The 26,512-nt window shown below is 44.1% G+C and overlaps 1 protein-coding gene across 3 annotated transcripts in view; it reads right to left on the bottom strand.

The window, feature by feature from the left end:
* Positions 1–3,472: 3,472 nt before the first annotated feature.
* The window catches only part of nbn (nibrin), a 103,022-nt gene continuing 79,982 nt past the window's right edge, over positions 3,473–26,512 (bottom strand). For 2 of the 3 annotated variants that reach the window (XM_070893775.1, XM_070893786.1), the window contains one exon: positions 3,473–4,107. In XM_070893775.1, coding sequence (XP_070749876.1) covers positions 3,998–4,107 — 110 coding nt within the window. In that variant the 3' untranslated portion in view covers positions 3,473–3,997. The remainder of the gene's footprint in view (positions 4,108–26,512) is intronic. The other variant, XM_070893794.1, reaches the window with a different exon arrangement.

Below are 26,512 nucleotides of genomic sequence, written 5' to 3'. Positions count from 1 at the left end.
TGAAAATGATCCCCTGGCATCAAGAACACCACTCATTAGGAGCTTGCCATTTGGGTGGTGAAAAAATTGCATGCTGCACTTAAAACGGTCAGCACAACACAAACTTTCATTTTCAGCAGCTGAGAAAGTTTCCAAGAAGGTATGCAAACTGTATGAGAATCCCCTCCACCCAAGTCTCTCAGGAGGCTACTCAGATGTTAGCACATGACAGAAATGAAGCAGACCTAAAATGCCTCTGCAGTAGCTCACGAGGTGTATGCAACAGATACTTCCTGTGACTTAGCTGAATTGAGCAAAGAGCTACCTCAGTCTCAAGAAATGCATACCGACACAGCAGCCAGCCAACTCATGCATTTCTGCCACTTAGATAACACCTAAAAGGACCATTAAATTAGGATTAAGAGCTTACACTTGACAGATTGCCACTATGGTGAACTACAGTAATAAGCACTCGGTACATAAGCACAGTATGGGTTTTAATTAAAATTATATCTAAAGTTGCGCATACATTGTTCTTTGCAAGGTTTAAAAGTGGCTTTCATCAGGTTGTGTGAATGGGAGTGTGAGTTGACGTGCACAGAGAAGGTCCTGCAGATCAATGTATGTTAATGTTGGGTAGATGTACACACAACTGTTCATGCAGTGGCCAGATGTGGTAGGATCAGTATGCCACCAATGAGTCTTGCAGTCAAGAAAGGTTGTTCTCTGTATCCTCTTCAGGTTGCTGCTGTTCCTCCTTGGGCAAGTGTAGGTTGAAGTGGCTCTGCCTTAGTGTGGGTGCCATGCATCTTCACTGCAGCATCACCAGGCTGGTTTGCCTCAACACATTCTGCTCCTGGAAGCAAAGGTAAAGGGAATCTCTAATCGAAACCCATTTTGTGTCCTCTATGGGGGAGGGGCACGAAGACCACAGCAAGTGGCAGATGGTAAAATAATTGGCAAGAAAAAATTGGTTGAGAACTAGGGAACAGCTCCCATTTACCCTACCCAATGTCCCAAGAGTTAGGGAGAGGCCAATCAGCCCTACAGCCTTTGCCAGCCTTGAGCTTTCTACCTTGCTCCCGATCTTTCCCCTCCAGGCATTCTTTACTTACTGGCAAAACTATCAATTAGCTAGGCCCTACCCTCTGGAATGCCTATTTAAACCTCTTTGCTTTGCTATTTCCCTTCCTATCTTTAAAAGCCTCCTCAAACCTGTTTTTCAATTATGATTTTGGTTAGCTCGCCTAAGTCTTCTATCATACGGTCAGTTTTCTCTTTTGTGAAGCACCGAGAGATGTTTTATGTTAAAGGCACTATAAAATTGTAAGTCATTATAAAGAAACTAAAAGAGTTAACTGTTGTAACTATTTAAAAAATTGACAAAGATTAGTGAAAAATCTAAAAGGATATTCAAAAGAAAGTTCGGAATGATTGCTTCACGTTATCTTTTCTTTCTGTGGTAGCTGCTGCTGGCTGCTCATTTTTGATTTATAATGGTTTTAAACCTGATAGTTGGCGGTTTTGATCCCCGCTTGGTACTTGTTGATTGCTTTTTTGATGACCTGTTTGGTGTAATTTCTCAATGTTTTAAGAATATTAAATTTGAACCAAAACAGGTAAAGGTGACAGAAATTTGCAAATAAACAGCGTGAAGGTCAAAATGTATGCTAGACAAATGGTACATATAAAAGGTTTACAATTTTGCTACAAATTGCTCAAAGAAAAAAATTACACTAATTATGCAGAAAGACCACATTGATCTACATAATGGGCTCAATTTTCCCCGAGCCCGTTTTCTAGCGTACTTACCAGAGTTGCACCGCTTCTTAAGTCAGGCGACGCCCCAGAAAAAAATCTTCCGACTTTCACCGGTTTGGCCTCTTCTCTGCAGCCGAGCAGCGTGGCCAATCGCCTCGGGGGGGGGGGGGGGGGGGGGGGCGGCGGAGCCTGCATTCTGCGCTGAAAAATGTGCCGGGACGTCTGTGCATGCGCGGTGGAAAAAAGGGACGTTCCTGACGTCTCTGAAATGGCCGTGCATGCGTAGTTGTGCTCAGAGCGAGCCAGAAGGAGTGCTGTGTTTCCGTTGACGGGCAGGAATAAGATTGTGGGCCGGCATCAAAAGAACGGTCACAGGTAACAAGTTAGTCATGGAGAAGCGGTTTCGGGAGGACCCTGTTCATTCCGGTCCCACAAGGAAAGTAAAATAAAGTTTAAAAAACTTACCTGTTTGGGCTTCTTCTGGTTGAATTGCAGCCGCTCTGTGGCCCCCGATGCCGGCCAGTTCGCTCCCTCCCGCCCCTAGCCCAGGCCGTGTGGCCTCCCGCACTGGCCGCTACCTTCCCGGGCCGAGTGCAGAAAGGTGAATTGGAGTTTGATGCTGAAGGTATGACTTCAATTTTTTATTTCTTATAGAATTGTGGTAATGATTATTTCTTGATTATTTTAATTGTGAGAAGGATGGTTTTGCAAGTCTGTTCCCTCTGAGAAGTGGTGTTTCTGTTGAATGGATTTTATTTTTCAATGTCTCGTTAGTAGTTTTTGTTTGCAAATGCACTCCGCATTGATTTATTTAACATTGCTAAAGCTTGGTTGGTTTATAATAAGAGTTGGTTTAGTTTGTACAGTGCTACATAGTTTGAGTTCCTTTTTTTTTCCAACTGGGCCCGATGTCTCGTTTGAACTGGAATCCAGACTTTTTGAGGGGTCTCTTGTTAAGCTGCATATGTTTTTCCTGACACGTTTTGCTTGATGTATAATCCCATGGTTTCCCTTAATGTGGTGGACTGTTCAATTTCATTCTTTTTGTAGTTATGTTGCAGCCTCCCGGAGCGCTTCCCCGCCCCTAGCCCTGGCCGAAGTGCCTCCCGGTGCGTTCTCCCACCCCTAGCCCAGGCTGAGTGGTCTCCTCCCTCCCGGTTAAAGGCTTCCCCCAACCCTCTCTCTTCCTCCCCCCACCTCTCTTTCACGTTTCCTGCTGCTGCTGTCTGGGCATCTGCTGCACTTACTTGCGGCGATTTCTTTAACTGTCCAAAAGGATTTTCTCGAGTGGCCACATATGCTGGCCTAAGTAGAACTAGAGTAACTATTAGCTGGCCAAAGTTGCCTAAATGAGCAGAATTGGCGTAGGTGGCTGGTAACACCCCCTTTTGAGCAAAAAAAACATACCTAAAAAAGAACGTAACTCAGTCAGTTACGCTGGTGCAAATTGATTGAGGAAACTGGGGATTTTTAATTTAGGCCAGAAAAAGCAGCCTACTCCAAAAAAAAACGGAGCAAATACTGGGGAAAATTGAGCTCAGTAAGTGCACTTCAAAAATGTGTGAATTGATTTAAGACATCTCAACATAAGGTACTTTATAAATCTAACCTTTCTACTTTCCATTGTAGCACTTTTCTTCAATTTGGATGGTAAAATGTATTTAATATTGCTAGGTGAAACGAAAAAATTGTATGAAAGCAACCTTGGATCAAAGACAAACTCTCTCATATGTATGCAAAACAATTTAGATTTTTTAATAGAGACAATATAGACAACTAAGACATCGTGGTCTAAAGAAGAATGCAGGCTACAGGACAAACCACTAAATCTCGTGTAATTGTATATTTGCCAATTTGACTTTTGTATAACATTTGTAATAAAAATACTAGCTTGTTTTAAAGGGCACATTTGCGAACTTTAGTATAAAGCATATAAAGAAGCTTAAATTCTTGCTTATATATCTTAAACAATTCCAACTGTTCCTCTGACTCAATTGTTTGATGCATTCATGTTTCTTAATAATCTTCCCTACACATACATTCATTTATTAGTCCTCTTTAGCTCATGACTTTCCAGAATAACTTCTTATTCCTCAAAGAGCTCAGTGCAACTCACCAGTACGGTTAACGGAAAAATCAATAAAAACTCAGAAAAAGATAGACTTTTAAAATGAGAACAGAGCACAAGCTAAATAAACATTAATAGCTGTAAACATTCCAAAAGAAAATGCACATGACTTATGGGTATCATCTTCAGCTACATGTAATTGCTCTTTGTACCCCCAAGCAGGAGAGCATTTGACTGTTGCTGCCAGTGATATATACTTTCCTCAATTTCATCTTCTTTTGACAGATTTTGGGTCATATCTGTAAATAAATTGGGAAAATAAATATAGGTCAAAGTGCATCCTTAGCTATTCAATGGTGATAATGTAGAACCACAAATGAACACCCTACACTGGACAATATTATTTAACACCAGCTAGTATTTGGGTGCAACACATTTCAGAATTGTGTGCAATAATTTTGAAGCACTATTGTTTCATATTTGTGTCCTAATCTTAAATCCTGTCATTACTGATATGATGAAAAACAAAGGGTCAAAAGGGAAAAGAATTCTGGCAGTCAAAGTTCAATATCTCCATATTGATCTGACCAATTTGATTTGTCCAGGTAGCCTTGAGGAAGAGTTCATAGAGTGCATAAGGGACAGGTTCCTTGAGCAGTATGTAACGGAACCAACCAGGCGGCAGCTATCTTAGATCTGGTCCTATGTAATGAGACAGGATTAATAAACAATCTCCTAGTAAGGGATCCCCTTGGAATGAGTGATAGTATGATTGAATTTCAAATTCAGATGGAGGGTGAGAAAGTTGGATCTCTAACCTGCGTACTAAGCTTAAATAAAGGAGACTATGAAGGTATGAGGGCCGAGTTGGCTAAAGTGGACTGGGAAAATAGAGTAAAGTGTAGGACGGTTGATGAACAGTGGTGTACATTTAAGGAGATATTTCACAACTCTCAAGAAAAATATATTCCGGTGAGGAGGAAAGGGCGCAAGAGAAAAGATAGCCATCCGTGGCTAACTAAAAAAAAAGGACGCTATCCAATTAAAAACAAGGGCATACAATGTGGCCAAAACTAGTGGGAGGACAGAAGATTGGGGAGCGTTTAAAAGCCAGCAAAAATGACTAAAAAAATGATTTAAGATAGGGAAGATAGACTATGAAAGTAAACTAGCATGAAATATAAAAACAGATAGCAAGAGTTTCTATAGGTATATAAAAAGAAAAAGGGTGGCTAGAGTAAATGTTGGTCCCTTAGAGGATGAGACCAGGGAATGGGGAACATGGAGATGGCAGAAACTCTGAACAAATATTTTGTATCACGGTAGAGGACATTAATAATATTCCAACAGTGGATAGTCAAGGGGCTATTGGGGGGACGAACTTAACACAATCACAATCACTAAGGAGGTGGTACTCAGTAAGATAATGGGACTAAAGGCGGAAAATCTCCTGGACCTGATGGCTTGCATCCTAGGGTCTTAAGAGAAGTAGCGGCAGGGATTGTGGAAGCATTGGTTGTAATTTTCCAAAATTCCCTGGATTCTGGGGAGGTTCCAGAAGATTGGAAAACTGCAAATCTGCCCCTATTTAAAAAAGGATGCAGACAAATAGCAGGAAACTATAGACCAGTTAGCCTAACATCTGTGGTTGGGAAGATGTTAGCGTCCATTATTAAAGAAACAGTAGCAGGACATTTGGAAAAGCAAAATTCGGTCAGGCAGCCTATAAAGGCCCAGCGGCAGTCCAGGGTCGGCGGCAGTTTGGGAGCAGCGGCGGCCTATAAAAGCCCAGCAGCAGTCCGGAGTCGGCGACAGTTCGGGAACAGCTAGCTGCAACAAGGTCAAAAGTAAGAAAGAAGTAAAAAGTAATCGAAGGGTAATGTCACAGCCAAGCGGGTGAGTGATTGGCTGGTTGAGTGGTGAGAAGTTTTCTTTTTTTTAATCTTTTTTCTTGTTCTTGGCAGTAAGAAACCTTTGGCATTGTTGCCAAATTAAGTAACTTAAGGGTTAAGTCATGGCAGGAGAGCCCAGACCCATGTAATGCTCCTCCTGTGCTATGTGGGAAGCATCCCTGACAACTACATATGCAGGAAGTGTATCCAGCTGCAGCTCCTGACAGACCGCGTTGCAGCACTGGAGCCACACATGGATTCACTCTGGAGCATCCGCGATGTTGAGGATGTCGTGAATAGCACGATTAGTGAATTGGTCACACCGCAGGTAAAGGTTACACAGGCAGATAGGGAATGGGTGATCATCAGGAAGAGCAGAGGAAGGAAGGTAGTGCAGGGGTCCCCTGCGGGCATCTATCTCCAAAGCAGATACATGACCTTGGGTACTGTTGGGGGAGATGACTCATTAGGGGAAGGCAGCAGCAGCCAAGTCCATGGCACCGTGGGTGGCTCTGCTGCACAGGAGGGCAGGAAAAAGAGTGGGAGAGCTATAGTGATAGGGGATTCTATTATAAGAGAAATAAATAGGCGTTTCTGCGGCCGCAAACGAGACTCCAAGATGGTATGTTGCCTCGCTGGTGCAAGGGTGAAGGATGTCTCGGAGTGGCTGCAGCACATTCTGGAAGGGGAGGGTGAACAGCCAGCTGTCGTGGTATATATAGGTACCAACGATATAGGTAAAAAAACGGGATGAGGTCCTACAAGCTGAATTTAGGGAGCTAGGAGTTAAATTAAAAAGTAGGACCTCAAAAGGTAGCAATCTCAGGATTGCTACCAGTGCCACGTGCTAGTCAGAGTAGGAATTGCAGGATAGTTCAGCTAAATACGTGGCTTGAGGAATGGTGCAAGGGGGAGGGATTCAAATTCCTGGGACATTGGAACTGGTTCTGGGGAGGTGGGACCAGTATAAAATGGACGGTCTGCACCTGGGCAGGACCGGGACCAATGTTCTAGGCAGAGTGTTTGCTAGTGCTGTTGGGGAGGGTTTAAATTAAAAAGGCAGGGGGATGGGAATCTATGCAGGGAGGCAGAAGGAAGTAAAAAGGGGGTAGAAGCAAAAGGTAGGAAGGAGAAAAGCAAGAGTGGAGGGCAGAGAAATCAAGGGCAAAAATCAAAAAGGGCCACATTACAACATAATTCTAAAAGGACAAAGTGTTAAAAAAACAAGCCTGAAGGCTCCGAGTCTCAATGCAAGGAGCATTTGTAATAAAGTGGATGAATTGACTGCGCAGATAGCTGTTAACGGATATGATGTAATTGGGATTACGGAGACATGGCTCCAAGGTAACCAAGGCTGGGAACTCAACTTCCAGGGGTATTCAATATTCAGGAAAGAGAGAGAGAGAGGAAGGAAAAGGAGGTTGGGTAGCATTACTGGTTATAAAGGAGATTAACACAATAGTAAGGAAGGATATTAGCGTGGATAATGTGGAATCTATATGGGTAGAGCTGCGAAACACCAAAGGGCAGAAAACATTAGTGGGAGTTGTGTACAGACCACCAAACAGTAGTAGGGAGGTTGGGGATGGCATTAAACAGGAAATTAGGCACGTGTGCAATAAGGGTACAGCAGTTATCATGGGTGACTTTAATCTGCATTTGATTGGAGGAGGATTTCCTGGAGTGTATAAGGGATGGTTTTCTAGACCAATATGTCGAGGAACCAACTAGAGAGCAGGCCATCTTAGACTGAGTCCTGTGTAACGAGAAAGGATTAATTAGCAATCTGGTCGTGTGGGGCCCCTTGGGGAAGAGTGACCATAAAATGATAGAATTCTTCATTAAGATGGAGAGTGACACAGTTAATTCAGAGACTAGGGTCCTGAACTTAAAGAAAGGAAACTTCGACGGTATGAGACGTGAATCGGCTAGGATAGACTGGAGAATGATACTTAAAGGGCTGACAGTGGATAGGCAATGGCAGACATTTAAATATCATATGCATGAACTACAACAATTGTACATCCCTGTGTGGCGTAAGAATAAAAAAGGGAAAGTGGCTCAATCGTGGCTAACAAGGGAAATTAGGGAAAGTAGTAATTCCAAGGAAGAGGCATATAAATTGGCCAGAAAAAGCAGCAAACCCGGGGACTGGGAGAAATTTAGAATTCAGCAGAGGAGGACTAGGGGTTTAATTAGGAGGGGGAAAATAGAGTATGAGAGTAAGCTTGCAGGGAACATAAAAACTGACTGCAAAAGCTTCTATAGATGTGTGAAGAGAAAAAGATTAGTGAAGACTAATGTAGGTCCCTTGCAGTCAGAATCAGGGGAATTCATAATGGGGAACAAGGAAATGGCAGATCAACTGAACAAATACTTTGGTTCTGTCTTCACTTAGGAAGACACGAATATCCTCCCGAAAATACTAGGGACTGAAGGTCTAGCGAGAAGGGGGAACTGAGGGAAATCTTTATTAGTCAGGAAATGGTGTTAGGGAAATTGATGGGATTGAAGGCCGATAAACCCCAGGGCCTGATAGTTGGCATCCCAGAGTACTTAAGGAAGTGGCCCTAGAAATAGTGGATGCATTGGTAGTCATTTTAATACATTCTATAGACTCTGGTTCAGTTCCTATGGATTGGAGGGTAGCTAATGTAACCCCACTTTTAAAAAAAGGAGGGAGAGAGAAAACAAGAAATTATAGACAGGGTAGCCCGACATCGGTAGTGGGGAAAATGTTGGAATCAATTATTAAAGATGTAATAGCAGCGCATTTGGAAAGCAGTGACATGATCGATCCAAGACAGCATGGATTTATGAAAGGGAAATCATGCTTGACAAATCTTCTAGAATTTTTTGAGGATGTAACTAGTATAGTGGATAAAGGGAGAACCAGTGGATGTGGTGTATTTGGACTTTCAAAAGGCTTTTGACAGTCTGCAAAATTAAGGCACATGGTATTGGGGGTAATGTACTGACGTGGATAGAGAACTGGTTGGCAGACAGGAAACAAAGAGTGGGAATAAACGGGTCCTTTTCACAATGGCAGGCAGTGACTAATGGGGTGCTGCAGGGTTCAGTGCTGGGACCCCAGCTATTTACAATATAAATCAATGATTTAGACGAAGAAATTGAACATAATATCTCCAAGTTTGCAGATGACACTAAGTTGGGTGGCAGTGCGAGCTGGATGCTAGGAGGCTGCAGGGGGACTTGGACAGGTTAGGTGAATGGGCAAATGCATGGCAGATGCAGCATAATGTGGATAAGAGAGAGGTTATCCACTTTGGTTGCAAAAACAGGACGGCAGATTATCTGAATGGTGACAGTTTAGTAAAAGGGGAGGTGCAACGAGACCTGGGTGTCATGGCACATCAGTCATTGAAGGTAGGCATGCAGGTACAGCAGGCAGTAAAGGCGGCAAATGGCATGCTGGCCTTCATAGGAAGGGGATTTGAGTATAGGAGCAGGGAGGTCTTACTGCAGTTGTACATGGCCTTGGTGAGGCCACACCTGGAGTATTGTATCCAGTTTTGGTCTCCTAATCTGAGGAAGGACATTCTTGCTATTGAGAGAGTGCAGCGAAGGTTCACCCAACTGATTCCCAGGATGGCAGGACTGACATATGAAGAAAGACTGGATCGACTTGGCTTATATTCACTGGAATTTAGAAGTATGAGAGGGGATCTCATAGAAACATATAAAATTCTGACAGGATTGGACAGGTTAGATGCAGGAAGAATGTTCCCAATGTAGGGGAAGTCCAGAACCAGGGGTCACAGTCTAAGGATAAGGGGCAAGCCATTTAGGACCAAGATGAGGAGAAACTTCACTCAGAGAATTGTGACCCTGTGGAATTCTCTACCACAGAACGTTGTTGAGGCCACTTCGTTAGATATATTCAAAAGGGAGTTAGATGTGGCCCTTATGGCTAAAGGGATCAAGCGGTATGGAGAGAAAGCAGGAATGGGGTACTGAAGTTGCATGATCAGATTGAACGGTGGTGCAGGCTCGAAGGGCCAAATGGCCTACTCCTGCACCTATTTTCTATGTTTCTATGAAGGGGGATGTCATGTATCTCATTACTGTATATAACACTATCTTACCATGCTATACATGACTGTAACTGGGTATCACCTGTAACAATAAGGATACCTTACCACCAGGGATGTACTTGCAGGAGACACTCCATTCCTGTCCCACTGAGGTATATAAAGGGAGGTCTCAGGCAAGTGCAGCACTGGAGAGCTGGAATTGAAGGTGCAGGTCCTGAGTGACCTTGACTTCAGCATGTGTCTCGTGTAAGTCAGTACATTAGAGTCAGGACTTAACAGTGGCGACGAGGATGGGATCACAGAATCCACAGAATGGCTACCAACAGCTCAGATGAGAAATACAATGCTGGAGACAATTGTGAGGACTTTATAGAATGGTCACAAAGCTTTGCTGGAGCCTAAGACTGGCTGGGCGACGATAAGGCAGACAAGAGAAGAGCCCATCTCTTGACCAGCTGTGGCTCGAAAACATACGCTTTAATGAAAGACCTGCTGGCACCCGAGGAACCAGCAAGCAAGTCGTTTGAGGAGTTGAGCACACTGGTGAGAGACCACCTGAAGCCAGCGAGCAGCCTACACATGGCCAGACACAGGTTCTACAACTACACACACTGGGCCCAAGTTTCCACACACGCCTAGAACGGCGCAGTCCCGACCTGGACGTCTGTTTTTCGCGCCACAAAGTGCGCTTAAAAAAATCCTCAGTATTCTCCACCTACCTGCAGGTCCTCTGGCCCTCGGCGCAGCCAGCACGAGCTGTGGGGGGGTGGAGCCAGGTCCCTGCGCTGAAAACAGTGCCGGGACCTCTGCACATGCGCGCTATAGTGGGCACGCAGGTGCAGTAGCTTCAGGCGCCGAACTGTGCGGGAGGGGCCCGAAGCACTCAGCCCCTTGCCCTGGCTGAATGGCCTCACTGGGGCTGTGTAAATAAGGCTCCTCCCACGGCCAGCTCCTGCTCCCCCCTCCCCCCCGACCAGACCCGACACTCGCTCCCCGCCCCGCCCCCGGACCAGACCTGACACCCGCTCCCTCCCCCCCACTGCCTCTGGACCAGACCCGACACCCGCTCCCCGCCCCCCCCTGCCTCCAGACCAGACCCGACACCCGCGCCCCCCCCCACCCCCGCAACTGACCCGACCCGCGTTCCTGTTCCCGCTCCCCGCCCCCGGCGACTGACCCGACCCGACCCGCGCTCCTGTTCCCGCTCCCCCGACTGGACCCGACCCGACTCCCGCTCCCGGACTAGATCCGACCTGACCTCCGCCCCCCCCTCTCTCTCTCTCTCTCTCTCTCTCCCGACCCAACCCAACGCCACCTACCTGTAAATCTGGTGCTGGGGACGGGCCGGCCCGAAGCACTTTCACACAGGTAGGAAGGAAGATGGTTTATTTAATCTTTTCTTTACTTATAAATGTTTATTCAGGTTGGATTTATTTGTATAAGTATAAATAAGGATTTATTATAGAATTTAATGACTTCCCTACCCCCCCCACACCTCGTTCTGGACGCCTAATTTGTAACCTGCACCTGATTTTTTTTAATGTGTAGAACAGGTTTTTTCAGTTCTACAAAAATCTTCACTTGCTCCATTCTACTTTAGTTTGTAGTACGTTTTCACTGTGGAAACTTTCAAATCAGGCGTCAGTGGCCGGACACACCCCCTTTTGAAGAAAAAATTCTGTTCCAAAGTAGAACTGTTCTACCTGACTAGAACTGCAGAAAAAAAAATGAGGAGAATTGCGATTTCTAAGATAGTCCGTTCTCCACCAGTTGCTCCTAAAAATCAGGCGCAAATCATGTGGAAACTTGGGCCCAATGTGTGGGCGACTTCGTGGCGGAACTTCGGAGGCTGGCTAGTTCATGCGAGTTCCCCAATGAACTAAGGAGAGAAGTACTGAGAGACTTTTTATTGAAGGAATAGGCCACGCAGGCATATTCCGAAAGCTTATAGAGACTAAGAACTTGACTCTAGAGGCAGCAGTACTGGTCGCACAGACGTTCTTGGCAGGCGAAGAAGAAACGAGGCTGATCTATACTTCGGGTACGACAACCAACATTGTGAAACAAACCGATACCCCCACACACAGGCAAAGGCAGGAGAGCAGGCCTTCAACAGCAGACAGTGGCATCAGAAACCATCAAAATCAAGGGCCACATGAACAGCCGATCACACCTCATCAACCCACAATGCGAGCAATCAACAACAGATTGAGAGAAGCTCAAGGGAGATCAGCCAGACGCAGCTCATCCTTCGGAAACAATGGAAACGATCTGTGTTGGAGATGTGGGGGAAGGCACTCAACCAGGGTGTGTCAATTTCAGCATGCCGTTTGCAGAAACTGCAACTACACAGGGCATCTGGCTCGCATGTGCAGAAAAACAGCAGCTCGGCTGGTATACGAATCGGAAGGGTCGGAAAGGGGACCAGAAGACGGTTGGAACAGTGCACGGGACGCCGAGGTACAGCGGGTTAACACGATCAATGTCCACTGTTCTTGCACCAAAACGCCTCCAATTATGATGAGGGTTCTACTCAACGGGATACCAGTCAACATGGAACTGGACACGGGGGCCAGTCAATCCCTCATGAGCGTTCAACAATTTGAACAGCTGTGGCCGCACAAAAGCAACAGACCAAAAATCACAAAGATCGACACCAAACTAAGGACCTATACTAAAGAAATCGTCCCAGTCCTTGGCAGCGCCATGCTCTCAGTCACACACAAAGGGATGGTGCACCGACTTTCCCTGTGGATTGTCCCCGGGGATCTCCCAACCCTGTTGGGGAGAAACTGGCTAGCAGAACTTAATTGGAAATGGGATGATGTTCACGCCATGTCAGAGGAACGGACCTCCTGCTCGACAGTTCTAAGCCGTTTTGAACATCTCTTTCAGCCAGGTGTGGGCACCTTCAAAGGGGCTAAGTTAGAATCTACATCACACAGAATGCCAGACCGGTCCATCACAAGGCTAGAGCTGTGCCTTATGTGATGAGGGAAAAGATTGAAAACGAGCTGGACCGGCTTCTGCGGGAAGGCATAATTTCTCCCGTGTAATTCAACAACTGGGCAAGCCCCATCGTCCCCGTCATGAAGCCTGATGGATCCATGCGAATCTGTGGGGATTACAAATCTACCATAAACAGAGTCTCCCTACAGGACCAATCCCGCTGCCCAGAGCGGAGGACCTATTTGCCACGTTGGCTGGAGGAAAACTTTTCTCAAAACTTGACCTCACATCTGCGTATATGATGCAAGAACTGACCGAAGAGTCCAAGCTACTCACCACCATCAACACACGTCGAGGCCTTTTTGTGTACAATCGATGCCCATTCGGCATCAGGTCGGCAGTTGCTATATTCCAGCGCAACATGGAGAGTCTGCTCAAGTCCAGCCTGAGGACGGTTGTGTTTCAAGATGACATACTCATCACGGGCAGGGACACCGACTCTCATCTCCGCAATCTTGAGGAAGTACTAAGTCGATTGGATCGGGTAGGCCTAAGAGTTAAGAAATCTAAGTGTCCGTTTCTCGTGCCTCAGGTTGAATTTTTGGGCAGAAGGATTGCCGCTGACGGAATCCGCCCAACCGAAGATCACTTTCGTGGGCGGAGCGCGGGTACGGTATGGTTGAGAAGGAGGCGCTCCTGTGCGTGTACGGTGTCAAAAAGATGCACCAATACCTTTTCGGGGCCAGGTTTGCATTAGAAACCGACCACAAACCCCTCATGTCCCTACTATCCGAGTGTAAGGCAATCAACGGCAACGCCTCGGCGTGCATTCGGCGGTGGGCACTCATGCTGGCGGCTTACGACTACACGATAAGGCACAGACCAGGCACAGACAACTGTGCCGACGCACTTAGCAGGCTACCCCTGGCGACCACAGAAGGGTCTGACGAACAGGACTGTGAGATGGTCATGGCAATCAATGCCTTTGAATCCACAGGTTCGCCCATGACGGCTCGCCAAATCAGAGCCTGGACGACCAGTGACCCCACGTTATCTCTAGTTAAAAGATGCGTTTTAACCGGTGACTGGGCAGAGGCTCGCAATGCATGCCCCGAGGAGGTCAAACCCTTCCATAGGCACATGCATGAACTCTCACTACAGGCAGACTGCCTGATGTGGGGCAGCCGAGTAGTTATGCCCTTATGAGGCAGGGAGGCGTTTGTCCGGGAGCTCCATCGCGAGCACCCGTGGATCGTCCTTAGGAAGGCCATCGCCAGGTCTCGTGTCTGGTGGCCTGGCATTGATGCGGACTTGGAGCTCTGCGTCTGTCGGTGCACCATTTTTGCCCAACTCAGTAATGCCCCCAGGGAGGTCCCCCTAAGCCCCTGGCCCACCAAACCGTGGTCGCCGGTGCACGTAGACTATGTGGGCCCATTCATGGGCAAAATGTTCCTCGTAGTCGTTGATGCATTTTCAAAATGGATCGAGTGCACCATTTTAAACTCGAGCACCACCTCCACTACTGTGGAGAGCCTTAGAACCATGTTTGCAATGCACGGCATTCCTGACATATTGGTCAGTGATAATGTTCCGTGCTTCACCAGCGCAGAATTTCACGATTTTATAGTTGACCGCGGTATAAATCACGTTAAGACGGCACCATTTCAAGCCGGCCTCCAATGGCCAGGTGGAGCGAGCAGTGCAGATCATTAAACAAGGCATGCTCAGAATCCAAGGTCCCACGCTGCAGAGCCGCCTGTCGCGACTGCTGCTGGCATACAGATCTCGTCCGCATTCGTTGACTGGGGTTCCCCCCGCGCAACTATTGATGAAACAGCCATGATCTTTTTGAATGGCGGAGCAGGCTCGAGGGGCTAGATGGCCTACTCCTGTTCCTAATTCTTATGTTATGTAAACGAACCTTAAACTCCAGGCTCTCGTTAATCCTCCCAGACATGCATGAAATTGTTGAGGCTAAGCGTCAAAAGTTAACTGAGTACCATGACCGAAATTTGAGGGCGAGGTGTAATGAAATAGGGGACAAAGTGTTTGTGCTAAACTATGGCCGGGGTCCCAAATGGCTTGCAGGGATAGTAACAAAGAGGGAAACAGGCTACTGGTTGTACAAATGGACAATGGCCAAACCTGCCAGAGGCATGTAGACCAAGTAAAAAGTAGATTCACTGATAACACTGAAGAACCAGAGGCAGACTACAATGTGGAACTCACAGCACACCTGGTGGGCAGACAGGTGGAACAACCTGAGGAACGGGCAGTCTCAACAGACAGCCCAGGCGAGATACCAGCAATCACACCGAACGAAAAACAGGCACCAAGGCAAACAACTGAACCACAACTAAGACACTCCACGCGAGAGCGTAGACCACCTGAGACACTGAATCTATAAAGGCAATAAGACACAATCTATAAAGGCAATAAGACCTTGGGGGAGGGTGATGTCATGTATCGCACATTACTGTATATAACTGTATCTTACCATGCTTTTCATGACTGTAACTGGATATGACCTGTAACAATAAGCATACCTTACACCACCAGGGGTGCACTTGCAGGAGACACTCCATACCTGTCCCACTGAGGTATATAAAGGGAGGTCTCAGGCAAGTGAAGCATTGGAGAGCTGGAATTAAAGGTGCAGGTCCTGAGTGACCTTGACTTCAGCATGTGTCTTGTGTAAGTCAGTACATTAGAGTCAGTACTTGACAAATTTGCTCGAATTCTTTGAGGTTGTAACGAACAGGGTGGCTAAAAGGGAACCAGTGGATGTGGTGTATTTGGACTTCCAGAAGGCTTTTGACAAGGTCCACAAGATAAAAGTTCACGGGGTTGAAGGTAATATATTAGCATGGAGAGGACTGGCTAATGAACATAAAGAAGGGATAAAATGGTTCATTCTCGAGTTGGCAATTAGTAACCAATGGGGTGCTGCAGGGATCAGTGCTGGGACCCCAACTATTTACAATCTATATTAATGACTTGGAGGAAGGGACTGAGTCCAACGTAGCCAAGTTTGCCGACAATACAAAGATGGGAGGAAAAGCAATGTGTGAGGAGAACACAAAAAAATCTGCAAAAGGACATAGACAGGCTAAGTGAGTGGGCAAAAATTTGGCAGATGGAGTATAATGTTGGAAAGTGTGAGATCATGCACTATGGCAAGAAAAATCAAAGAACAAGCTATTATTTAAATGGAGAAAGATTGCAAAGTGCTGCAGTACAGCGGGACCTGGGGTACTTGTGTGCATGAAACACAAAAGGATGCAAGGTACAGCAAGTGATCAGGAAGGCCAATGGAATCTTGGCCTTTATTGCAAAGGGATTTGAGTATAAAAACAGGGAAGTCTTGCTACAGTTGCACAGGGTATTGGTGAGGCCACACCTGGAATACTGCGTGCAGTTTTGGTTTCCATATTTACAAAAGGATATACTTGCTTTGGAGGCAGTTCAGAGAAGGTTCGCAAGGTTGATTCCAGAGATGAGGGGGTTGACTTATGAGGAAAGGTTGAGTAGGTTGGGCCTCTACTCATTGCAATTCAAAAGAATGAGAGGTGATCTTATCGAAACGTATAAGATTATGAGGGGGCTTGACAAGGTGGATGCAGAGAGGATGTTTCCACTGATGGGGAGACTAGAACTAGGGGGCATAATCTTAGAATAAGGGGCCGCCCATTTAAAACTGAGATGAGGAGAAATTTCTTCTGAGGGTTGTGGAACTGTGGAATTCGCTGTCTCAGAGAGCTGTGGAAGCTGGGACATTGAATAAATTTAAGAAAGAAATAGTTTCTTCAATGATAAGGGAATAAGGGATTATGGGGAGCGGGCAGGGAAGCAGACCTGAGTCCATGACTGCATCAGCCATAATCGTATTAAATGGCGGAGCAGGCTCAAGGGGCCATATGGCCTACTCCTATTTCTTATGTTCTTATAAGGCTGCTGTGGCTGAGCACTTAATAACCACAAAAGCCTATGCAATGATGAACATAACAGGTACAGAAGGAGCCCACTAGAGGATTAGTGCTCCATCAGAAGAAAAAGGTTTTATTTTATCTACTCTCCACACTTTTAGATTTCAGCAATGTTAGAGAAGACAAGCAGGAAAAATCAGATTCTGTTTTTTTTTAAAATGTCCCTACAATACACCTTGATGGTATAGTAGATGTTGTTGCAGAACACAACTCATTCAGTTATTTGATCTATTCAATTAAGCAATTTTCCCATTTTTCTCATCTGCTGCTACATGTTCCCTGTAAGATGTGGCAAACTGCTGCTCCAATTTGTTCTCAACTGTGCAATCAGTTGTGATGTTCTATTGACAAAGGACATGCCAGGTGGCTATAGCAGCAGATTGGGAGCAGTGAACAGGAGCTAATATTAGATGGTATCACGATTCACTTAAATGGGCTATGCAATTCATTTAAATTCTCTCATGAGCATGTTGAGTCATTTAAAAAAAAAGGATTCTTACACTAACATTCGATTCATTTAAGCAGGCTTCACCATTCTAGTTTTGGGCTTTGAAACAGGCAGTTTGCCTCACCAGTTCAGATACAGATAGTGTGTAACCAACAGTGATGACTCATTTTTAAGAAAGGATGGCACATCTTCAGCCCTCCCCTTGCCATTTGAAGGAAGGGAAAACAATGCCTTATTGTGTAAAGGCCTAAAGTCATCCATAAAAACAATTTGCACAAGTAGTTTTGTTGGCAAAGGGATAGATTGAAAACCTGTTTACCTTTTGGAATTTTGCTTCAATCAAACTCACAGAAAACAAGACAACACTAACACTAACACATGAACACTAACAATATGTCGAGGAACCAACTAGGGGGGAGGCCATCTTAGACTGGGTGTTATGTAATGAGAGAGGATTAATTAGCAATCTCGTTGTGCGAGGCCCCTTGGGGAAGAGTGACCATAATATGGTGGAATTCTGCATTGGGATAGAGAATGAAACAGTTAATTCAGAGACCATGGTCCAGAACTTAAAGAAGGCTAACTATGAAGGTATGAGGCGTGAATTGGCTGGGATGGATTGGCGAATGATACTTAAGGGGTTGACTGTGGATGGGCAATGGCAGACATTTAGAGACCGCATGGATGAACTACAACAATTGTACATTCCTGTCTGGCATAAAAATAAAAAAGGGAAGGTGGCTCAACCGTGGCTATCAAGGGAAATCAGGGATAGTATTAAAGCCAAGGAAGTGGCATACAAATTGGCCAGAAATAGCAGCGAACCTGGGGACTGGGAGAAATTTAGAACTCAGCAGAGGAGGACAAAGGGTTTGATTAGGGCAGGGAAAATGGAGTACGAGAAGAAGCTTGCAGGGAACATTAAGACGGATTGTAAAAGTTTCTATAGATATGTAAAGAGAAAAAGGTTAGTAAAGACAAACGTAGGTCCCCTGCAGTCAGAATCAGGGGAAGTCATAACGGGGAACAAAGAAATGGCAGACCAATTGAACAAGTACTTTCGTTCGGTATTCACTAAGGAGGAAACTAACAGCCTTCTGGATATAAAAGGGGTCAGAGGGTCTAGTAAGGAGGAGGAACTGAGGGAAATCCTTATTAGTCGGGGAATTGTGTTGGGGAAATTGATGGGATTGAAGGCTGATAAATCCCCAGGGCCTGACGGACTGCATCCCAGAGTTCTTAAGGAGGTGGCCTTGGAAATAGCGGATGCATTGACAGCCATTTTCCAACATTCTATTGACTCTGGATCAGTTCCTATCAAGTGGAGGGTAGCCAATGTAACCCCACTTTTTAAAAAAGGAGGGAGAGAGAAAACAGGGAATTATAGACCGGTCAGCCTGACATCGGTAGTGGGTAAAATGATGGAATCAATTATTAAGGATGTCATAGCAGTGCATTTGGAAAGAAGTGACATGATAGGTCCAAGTCAGCATGGATTTGTGAAAGGGAAATCATGCTTGACAAATCTTCTGGAATTTTTTGAGGATGTTTCCAGTAGAGTGGACAAGGGAGAACCAGTTGATGTGGTATATTTGGACTTTCAGAAGGCGTTCGACAAGGTCCCACACAAGAGATTGATGTGCAAAGTTAGAGCACATGGGATTGGGGGTAGTGTACTGACATGGATTGAGAACTGGTTGTCAGACAGGAAGCAAAGAGTAGGAGTAAATGGGTACTTTTCAGAATGGCAGGCAGTGACTAGTGGGGTACTGCAAGGTTCTGTGCTGGGGCCCCAGCTGTTTACACTGTACATTAATGATTTAGATGAGGGGATTAAATGTAGTATCTCCAAATTTGCGGATGACACTAAGTTGGGTGGCAGTGTGAGCTGCGAGGAGGATGCTGTGAGGCTGCAGAGCGACTTGGATAGGTTAGGTGGGTGGGCAAATGCATGGCAGATGAAGTATAATGTGGATAAATGTGAGGTTATCCACTTTGGTGGTAAAAACAGAGAGACAGACTATTATCTGAATGGTGACAGATTAGGAAAAGGGGAGGTGCAAAGAGACCTGGGTGTCATGGTACATCAGTCATTGAAGGTTGGCATGCAGGTGCAGCAGGCGGTTAAGAAAGCAAATGGCATGTTGGCCTTCATAGCAAGGGGATTTGAGTACAGGGGCAGGGAGGTGTTGCTACAGTTGTACAGGGCATTGGTGAGGCCACACCTGGAGTATTGTGTACAGTTTTGGTCTCCTAACCTGAGGAAGGAAATTCTTGCTATTGAGGGAGTGCAGCGAAGGTTCACCAGACTGATTCCCGGGATGGCGGGACTGACCTATCAAGAAAGACTGGATCAACTGGGCTTGTATTCACTGGAGTTCAGAAGAATGAGAGGGGACCTCATAGAAACATTTAAAATTCTGACGGGGTTAGACAGGTTAGATACAGGAAGAATGTTGGGGAAGTCCAGAACCAGAGGTCACAGTGTAAGGATAAGGCGTAAGCCATTTAGGACCGAGATGCGGAGGAACTTCTTCACCCAGAGAGTGGTGAACCTGTGGAATTCTCTACCACAGAAAGTTGTTGAGGCCAATTCACTAAATATATTCAAAAAGGAGTTAGATGAGGTCCTTACTACTAGGGGGATCAAGGGGTATGGCGAGAAAGCAGGAATGGGGTACTGAAGTTGAATGTTCAGCCATGAACTCATTGAATGGCAGTGCAGGCTAGAAGGGCCGAATGGCCTACTCCTGCACCTATTTTCTATGTTTCTATGTTTCTATATTACAAGTTTCATGCCAAATGGAGTTTGAGCAGGAAAACTCCAGTGTTGATATATACAAGCTCAAGAATGGATATCAACTTGTAGAGAGACTATAGGGCAATTATGTAGAAGATAAGACTATCATAATGGTGCTTAGGATATGTTCTTTTGTATTTGGACTGGCGATTGAGGCATAAGGCTAATAATGCATTTAATCCTTTCTATCACTGAGCTAAAAATGCCCAAGGCAGTGAGTGAATGAAAAATAATCTACTGGGTAGCATTGCCACCCCTGACCTAGATAGGCACAAGGTATACTTATGCAGACAGACACACACAAGTACTAGCAGTCCGTAAACAAACTTAAACATTAAACATTAATCAGTCTTAGCAATAACACTTCTACTGAATTTCTGGCAGCAAGAGGTTATCATTTGTTATAGCCAAACAGCCAAGATAGAAAGTCTTGTTTATCAATTCATTCATGCAGCCACATTAAAAAAATTAGATTCCACATTTTTGTTGACTAGTTTCAGTAGAAGAATGACTTACAACTGAGGTTTCTTGTCTTCAATTATATTACCTTCTTGCAGGTTAAGTCTATAGCACTGAATACCCGCTACTTAAATTTAGCTAGTGGACCATATTCATTTTCAGATCAGCATTTTCACTGGAAGAGTATATGATCCATCAAGTTAACTTGAGGTTTTTTTTAAGGTTATCCGGCTGTAACAAAATCAGAAACTGTATCAATTTTAAATTTAAGCCCGAAAGTGGTAAATCTTTACTTTATTTAGTAAACTTCCAAATTTGTAATTTTTTTTTTTGCAGATGCTTCTGCATTCACTCGTCATTCAAAGGGAAGTTTAGGTTGGCTACATGCCAGTATACCAGACTTGAATTTAAATGAACACATTTTAAGTATGTTACATCCTTTATATCCAATATATATCTCACTGAAGCCAAACAAGGCATCAGCAGTACTGCAACAGTGAAATAATAGCAGTAATTATTCTACATGTAAAGTACCAAAAGTTTATTTTTCTTTGAAACTGGACTTGAAAACTGGCTTTATTGTTCAACTTCAGCAGGGTGTGAAAATATACGTTGCCTAGCAGCACAAGAAAACTGCAGAACATGGTTGTCAAATCTAATATCCATGTGAGGTCTGAAGGCACACTGTTTAACAGAATTTGCTGAAGCGTTACTGTGTCCAGTTAAAACTGAATATGTAGTTCTGGATTAAAACAGAACAATTGCAATTACATTTTAATTTTTGTGATTGTCTAATGTTGGGAAAATGCTGAACAGAATGACATTTATCGAAGATTGCACGTGGTAAATTGAAGAATATGGCCTCATTAATCTGGGATTATAAACTGGGAAAACTCAACTTGTTTAGTCAGAATTAGTCAGTATAATGCAAAATTGCTTCATGTCTCTTTGGGTCAAGGAAACTATGAAAGATAGTGTTCATCTTGACCTGTTACTCACTACTGACCCTGACAACATACAGGAAATAGAAATTGTAGCATCCTTGAAGAACAGCAACCACAGAATGACCCAGTACAATGCGATCTTGGAAGTCAAAAATCCCAAAGACAAAGAGTCAGGAATGCAAGTGTCAGCTGTGGCTTCGTGGGCAGCACTCTCGTACCAGTCAGAAGGCCATGGGTTCAAGTCTCACTCCAGAGCCTTGAGCACATAATACTGTGCAATGCAGTGGGAGTTTGGATGAGACGTTAAAATAAGTCTGCATAGGGGTCTAGACAGAGTGGATAAAGAGAAACTACTCTCATTGGTGGAAGGGTCGAGAACCAGAGGACACAGATTTAAGGCGATTTGCAGAAAAACCAAAGGCGACATGAGGAAAAAAATTGTTATGCAGCGAGTGGTTAGGATCTGGAATACACTGCCTGAGAAGGAGGTGGAGGCAGATTTAATTGTGGCTTTCAAAAGTAAATTGGATAAGTACCTGAAGGAAAAAAAAAATCCAGGGCTACAGGGAAAGGGCAAGGAAGTGGGACTTGCTGATGTGCTCTTGAAAAGAGCCAGCATAGGCACAACAGGCCAAATGGCCTCCTTCTGTGATGTAACTTTATGTTTCTATAACTTTAAAAAGGCTCCATTCAAATAAATTAGGGAACAACTAAAGCAAATGGAATGAGAGGTTACTCAATTAAAATTCAGTAGAAGACAAGTGGATCACTTTTGAAAGAATAATGCAGAGCATGGAGGACATTTGCATTCATAAAAAGAACAATCCCAGATTAAACAAATGTGACCCCAACTGAATTAGCATAGAAACATAGAAAATAGGTGCAGGAGTAGGCCATTCGGCCCTTTGAGCCTGCACTGCCATTCAATGAGTTCATGGCTGAACATGCAACTTCAGTATCCCATTCCTGCTTTCTCGCCATACCCCTTGATCCCCCTAGTAGTAAGGACTACATCTAACTCCTTTTTGAATATATTTAATGAACTGGCCTCAACAACTTTGTGGTAGAGAATTCCACAGGTTCACCACTCTCTGGGTGAAGAAGTTTCTCCTCATCTCGGTCCTAATTAAAAAGAAAAATAACAGATATCCTTCAGGAGAAAGCAAAAGGCATTTCACTGGGAAATGCAAAAACTTGTTTGAAAGCGAATCAGAGGAATAAAGAGGGACCAAGAAAACACATATTAATACAAACTAAACACAATAGTAAAACATTCTTTAAGTACCATGGCTGTAAAATGGCAGCCATTAAGAGGGGAAAACCATAAAAATTGTAAACTGGCTTCAAATTGAAGACAAACTTAAAAATATATATAGATTTTGAATGATTACTTCCTTCAAGTATTCAAGCCTTCTCAAATGGAGCTTCCCTAGGTAAACTGATGGATTTCGATATGAATGAGATAGAAATCCTAGACAGGCGAAATAAATAAATACATCTCTAGAGACAGATGGTATTTATTCCAGAGCGCTGAGAGAGAATAGAAAGATCTCAAAAGGTACTGACAATGATTGTGAGGGAGTCTCTCGTGACTGGGGACTTACCAGCAGATTGGAAACAGGCTGATATGGAATCCATATTCAAAAAGGGAGAAAAACACTAGACACAAGCAAGTACTGGCCTAAGTCAAGTCTTACTTCCATTCCATTTAAAATAATGGAATCAATTTTGATTCTCAGGAGTAAACTTGAAGATTATTTGTACAATAATAACCTCGTAAACAGCAGTCAACATGGATTCAGAAAGGGAAGATCCTGCGTGAGTATCCTCCTCGACTCATTTGAGGAAGAGAGAATATGGTGCACGTAGGCATCCAAAGGCTTCTGATAAAGTTCTACACAATAGGCTATTAGTTAAACTTAATGCTGTAGAGAATAACAGTAAACTCTGAGAATACATAAGGAATTGGCTGAAGGATAGAAAATGAGTACTCGTTCGATGAGTTATATCAATGGGGGAGAAGTACTATGTGGGGTGTCTCACAGCTTGCTGTTGAACCACTATTGTGTCTAACTTACATAAAATGACTTGGATCAGAAACTCTGTACAAAGTGGTCAAATTTGCAGATGATACCAAACTAGGAGTAGTAATGGACTTGGAGGAGGCAGCTCAGAAATTACACAATGTGTTAGATAGAATATGCAAGTTGTAAGTGGGCATAATAATGGTAGATGACATTTAATGGAGACAAGTGCAAAATACTGCAAATTGGAAGAAAAAAGTACATGCATGTGTCATAAATTTTGCTGAAATTGACAAGCTGAAAGAAAACTAGTTGAGGCTCAACATTTCCAATCAATGTAGAGCCAAAACAGCAGAATACAAGTCAGTGGAAGTCATGACTAAACTGCATCATGCTCTGGTCAGACCACAACCTGAGGACTGTGTTCACTTCTAGTCACCGAAACAGAAGGGTAGCATTCCAGTTCTAAAAGCAAAGTAGAGAAAATCCACAAGGTTGATCCTAATGTCAAAGGGCTGACCTATGAAGAAAGACTGTAGACACTTGGGCATTTCAACTTGAGAAGTGATTTTATAGAGGTATATAAAATAGGGTAATGGAAAAAGTAAATACAGAATATTATTTTAATTAAAGAGAGTAGGACAAGGGGACATAGGTTCAAGCTAGTAAAGGTAAATTTAGGACTGAGGTCAGGAAATTCTTTGCACATAGAGTGATCAACAATTGGAACTGACCTCCGGAAATAGTAGTAGAAGCAACAATCCTAGAATCTTTTAAGAAACATTTGGATGTTAAAATGAAGAAACTTTAGATTCTCTCTGGATGGATGAATTAACAGGTGCATACCAAAGGAGACCATGTGGTAATTCAGGAAAGGTGCTTGTTGCAATGGAATATAAAGGAAAGGGACCTGGCGAGGTTGGTGCTATAGAGATCAGATCGTGGATGATTGGTTAATCTAGTCAAATGTTGCGGAGAGGTGGGGGGAGGGGAAACAGTTAATTACACAAAATGTCAGTAACTGCTTTGACTCGGGTTGTTTCAGTGGTGTAAATGTGACAGAAACCAGACTGAAATGGGAAGTGATTCTCTAGAATCTTGGCGAGGAAAGGGATGTTGACAATGAGACAGTGCAGAAAGTAGGCTCTCTTTTTTTAAGACTAGAGCAATTATGGGTTTTGTAGGTAGTGAGGAGCGCAGTGGCTGAGGAGAGGGAGCAGTTTACATATTTAACCACTGGTTTGGGAGATATTATGAAGAGAGGCAACTTCCAATCTCTGGAAATTTGATTTAAACAAGCACTAGTAAACAAAAAGTGTCTTTTAAAGACATGTATCCAGTACTAAATAAAATATATTGTGGCCTTTAAAAAAATATATAATCTCCGAATAGTGTAGTGACTAAGGTTATTAAGTGTCACTTTGACAGCTCTGATCAGAAGGGCAATCATGGGCAAGAAAGATTTAAAAATGGTACAGTATATTCAAACTCGAAACAGTAAAAGGAACAAAAATGTCTCAGTTATTCACTCGGAACTGAATGGCTGCTGACAAGAACTGCTCCACAGAGAGAGTGAAAAAGCATACATAGAAACATAGAAAATAGGTGCAGGAGTAGGCCATTCGGCCCTTCGAGCCTGCACCCCCATTCAATGAGTTCATGGCTGAACATGCAACTTCAGTACCCCATTCCTGCTTTCTCGCCATACCCCTTGATCCCCCTAGTAGTAAGGATCTCATCTAACTCCTTTTTGAATATATTTAGTGAATTGGCCTCAACAACTTTCTGTGGTAGAGAATTCCACAGGTTCACCACTCTCTGGGTGAAGAAGTTTCTCCTCATCTCGGTCCTAAATGGCATACCCCTTATCCTTAGACTGTGACCCCTGGTTCTGGACTTCCCCAACATTGGGAACATTCTTCCTGCATCTAACCTGTCTAAACCCGTCTGAATTTTAAACGTTTCTATGAGATCCCCTCTCATTCTTCTGAACTCCAGTGAATACAAGCCCAGTTAATCTAGTCTTTCTTGATATGTCAGTCCCGCCATCCCGGGAATCAGTCTGGTGAACCTTTGCTGCACTCCCTCAATAGCAAGAATGTCCTTCCTCAAGTTAGGAGACGAAAACGGTAAAAAATACTCCAGGTGTGGCCTCACCAAGGTCCTGTACAACTGTAGTAACACATCCCTTCCCCTGTACTTAAATCCCCTCGCTATGAAGGCCAACATGCCATTTGCCTTCTTAACCACCTGCTGTACCTGCATGCCAACCTTCAATGACTGATGTACCATGACACCCAGGTCTCGTTGCACCTCCCCTTTTCCTAGTCTGCCTCTCTGTTTTTACAACCAAAGTGGATAACCTCACATTTATCCACATACTTCATCTGCCATGCATTTGCCCACTCACCTAACCTATCCAAGTCACTCTGCAGCCTCATAGCATCCTCCTCGCAGCTCACACTGCCACCCAACTTAGTGTCATCTGCAAATTTGGAGATACTACATTTAATCCCCTCGTCCAAATCATTAATGTACAATGTAAACAGCTGGGGCCCCAGCACAGAACCTTGCGACACCCCACTAGTCACTGCCTGCCATTCTGAAAAGTACCCATTTACTCCTACTCTTTGTTTCCTGTCTGCCAACCAGTTCTCAATCCACGTCAGCACACTACCCCCAATCCCATGTGCTTTAACTTTGCACATTAATCTCTTGTGTGGGATCTTGTCGAAAGCCTTTTGAAAGTCCAAATACACCACATCAACTGGTTCTCCCTTGTCCACTCTACTGGAAACATCCTCAAAAAATTCCAGAAGATTTGTCAAGCATGATTTCTCTTTCACAAATCGATGCTGACTTGGACCTATCATGTCACCTCTTTCCAAATGCGCTGCTATGACTTCCTTAATAATTGATTCCATCATTTTACCCACTGCCGATGTCAGGCTGACCGGTCTATAATTCCATTTTCTCTCTCCCTCCTTTTTTAAAAAGTGGGGTTACATTGGCTACAAAATGGGAAAGTTAACACCATGCACTATAGCAATTTGGATAAGGGATAGAGAAAATTATATGCAGCAGAAACAGCAGGCCATGCAACTATTACATTTGGAGTGGAAAGACTGTACTAAAAAGAATACACCA

This window comes from Pristiophorus japonicus, chromosome 1, assembly GCF_044704955.1.
Source record: "Pristiophorus japonicus isolate sPriJap1 chromosome 1, sPriJap1.hap1, whole genome shotgun sequence".
In the NCBI taxonomy this organism is placed as follows: Eukaryota; Metazoa; Chordata; class Chondrichthyes; family Pristiophoridae; genus Pristiophorus; species Pristiophorus japonicus.
The sequence above is the reverse complement of the archived record's forward strand: the minus strand, read 5'-3'. Positions and strand labels throughout refer to the sequence as shown.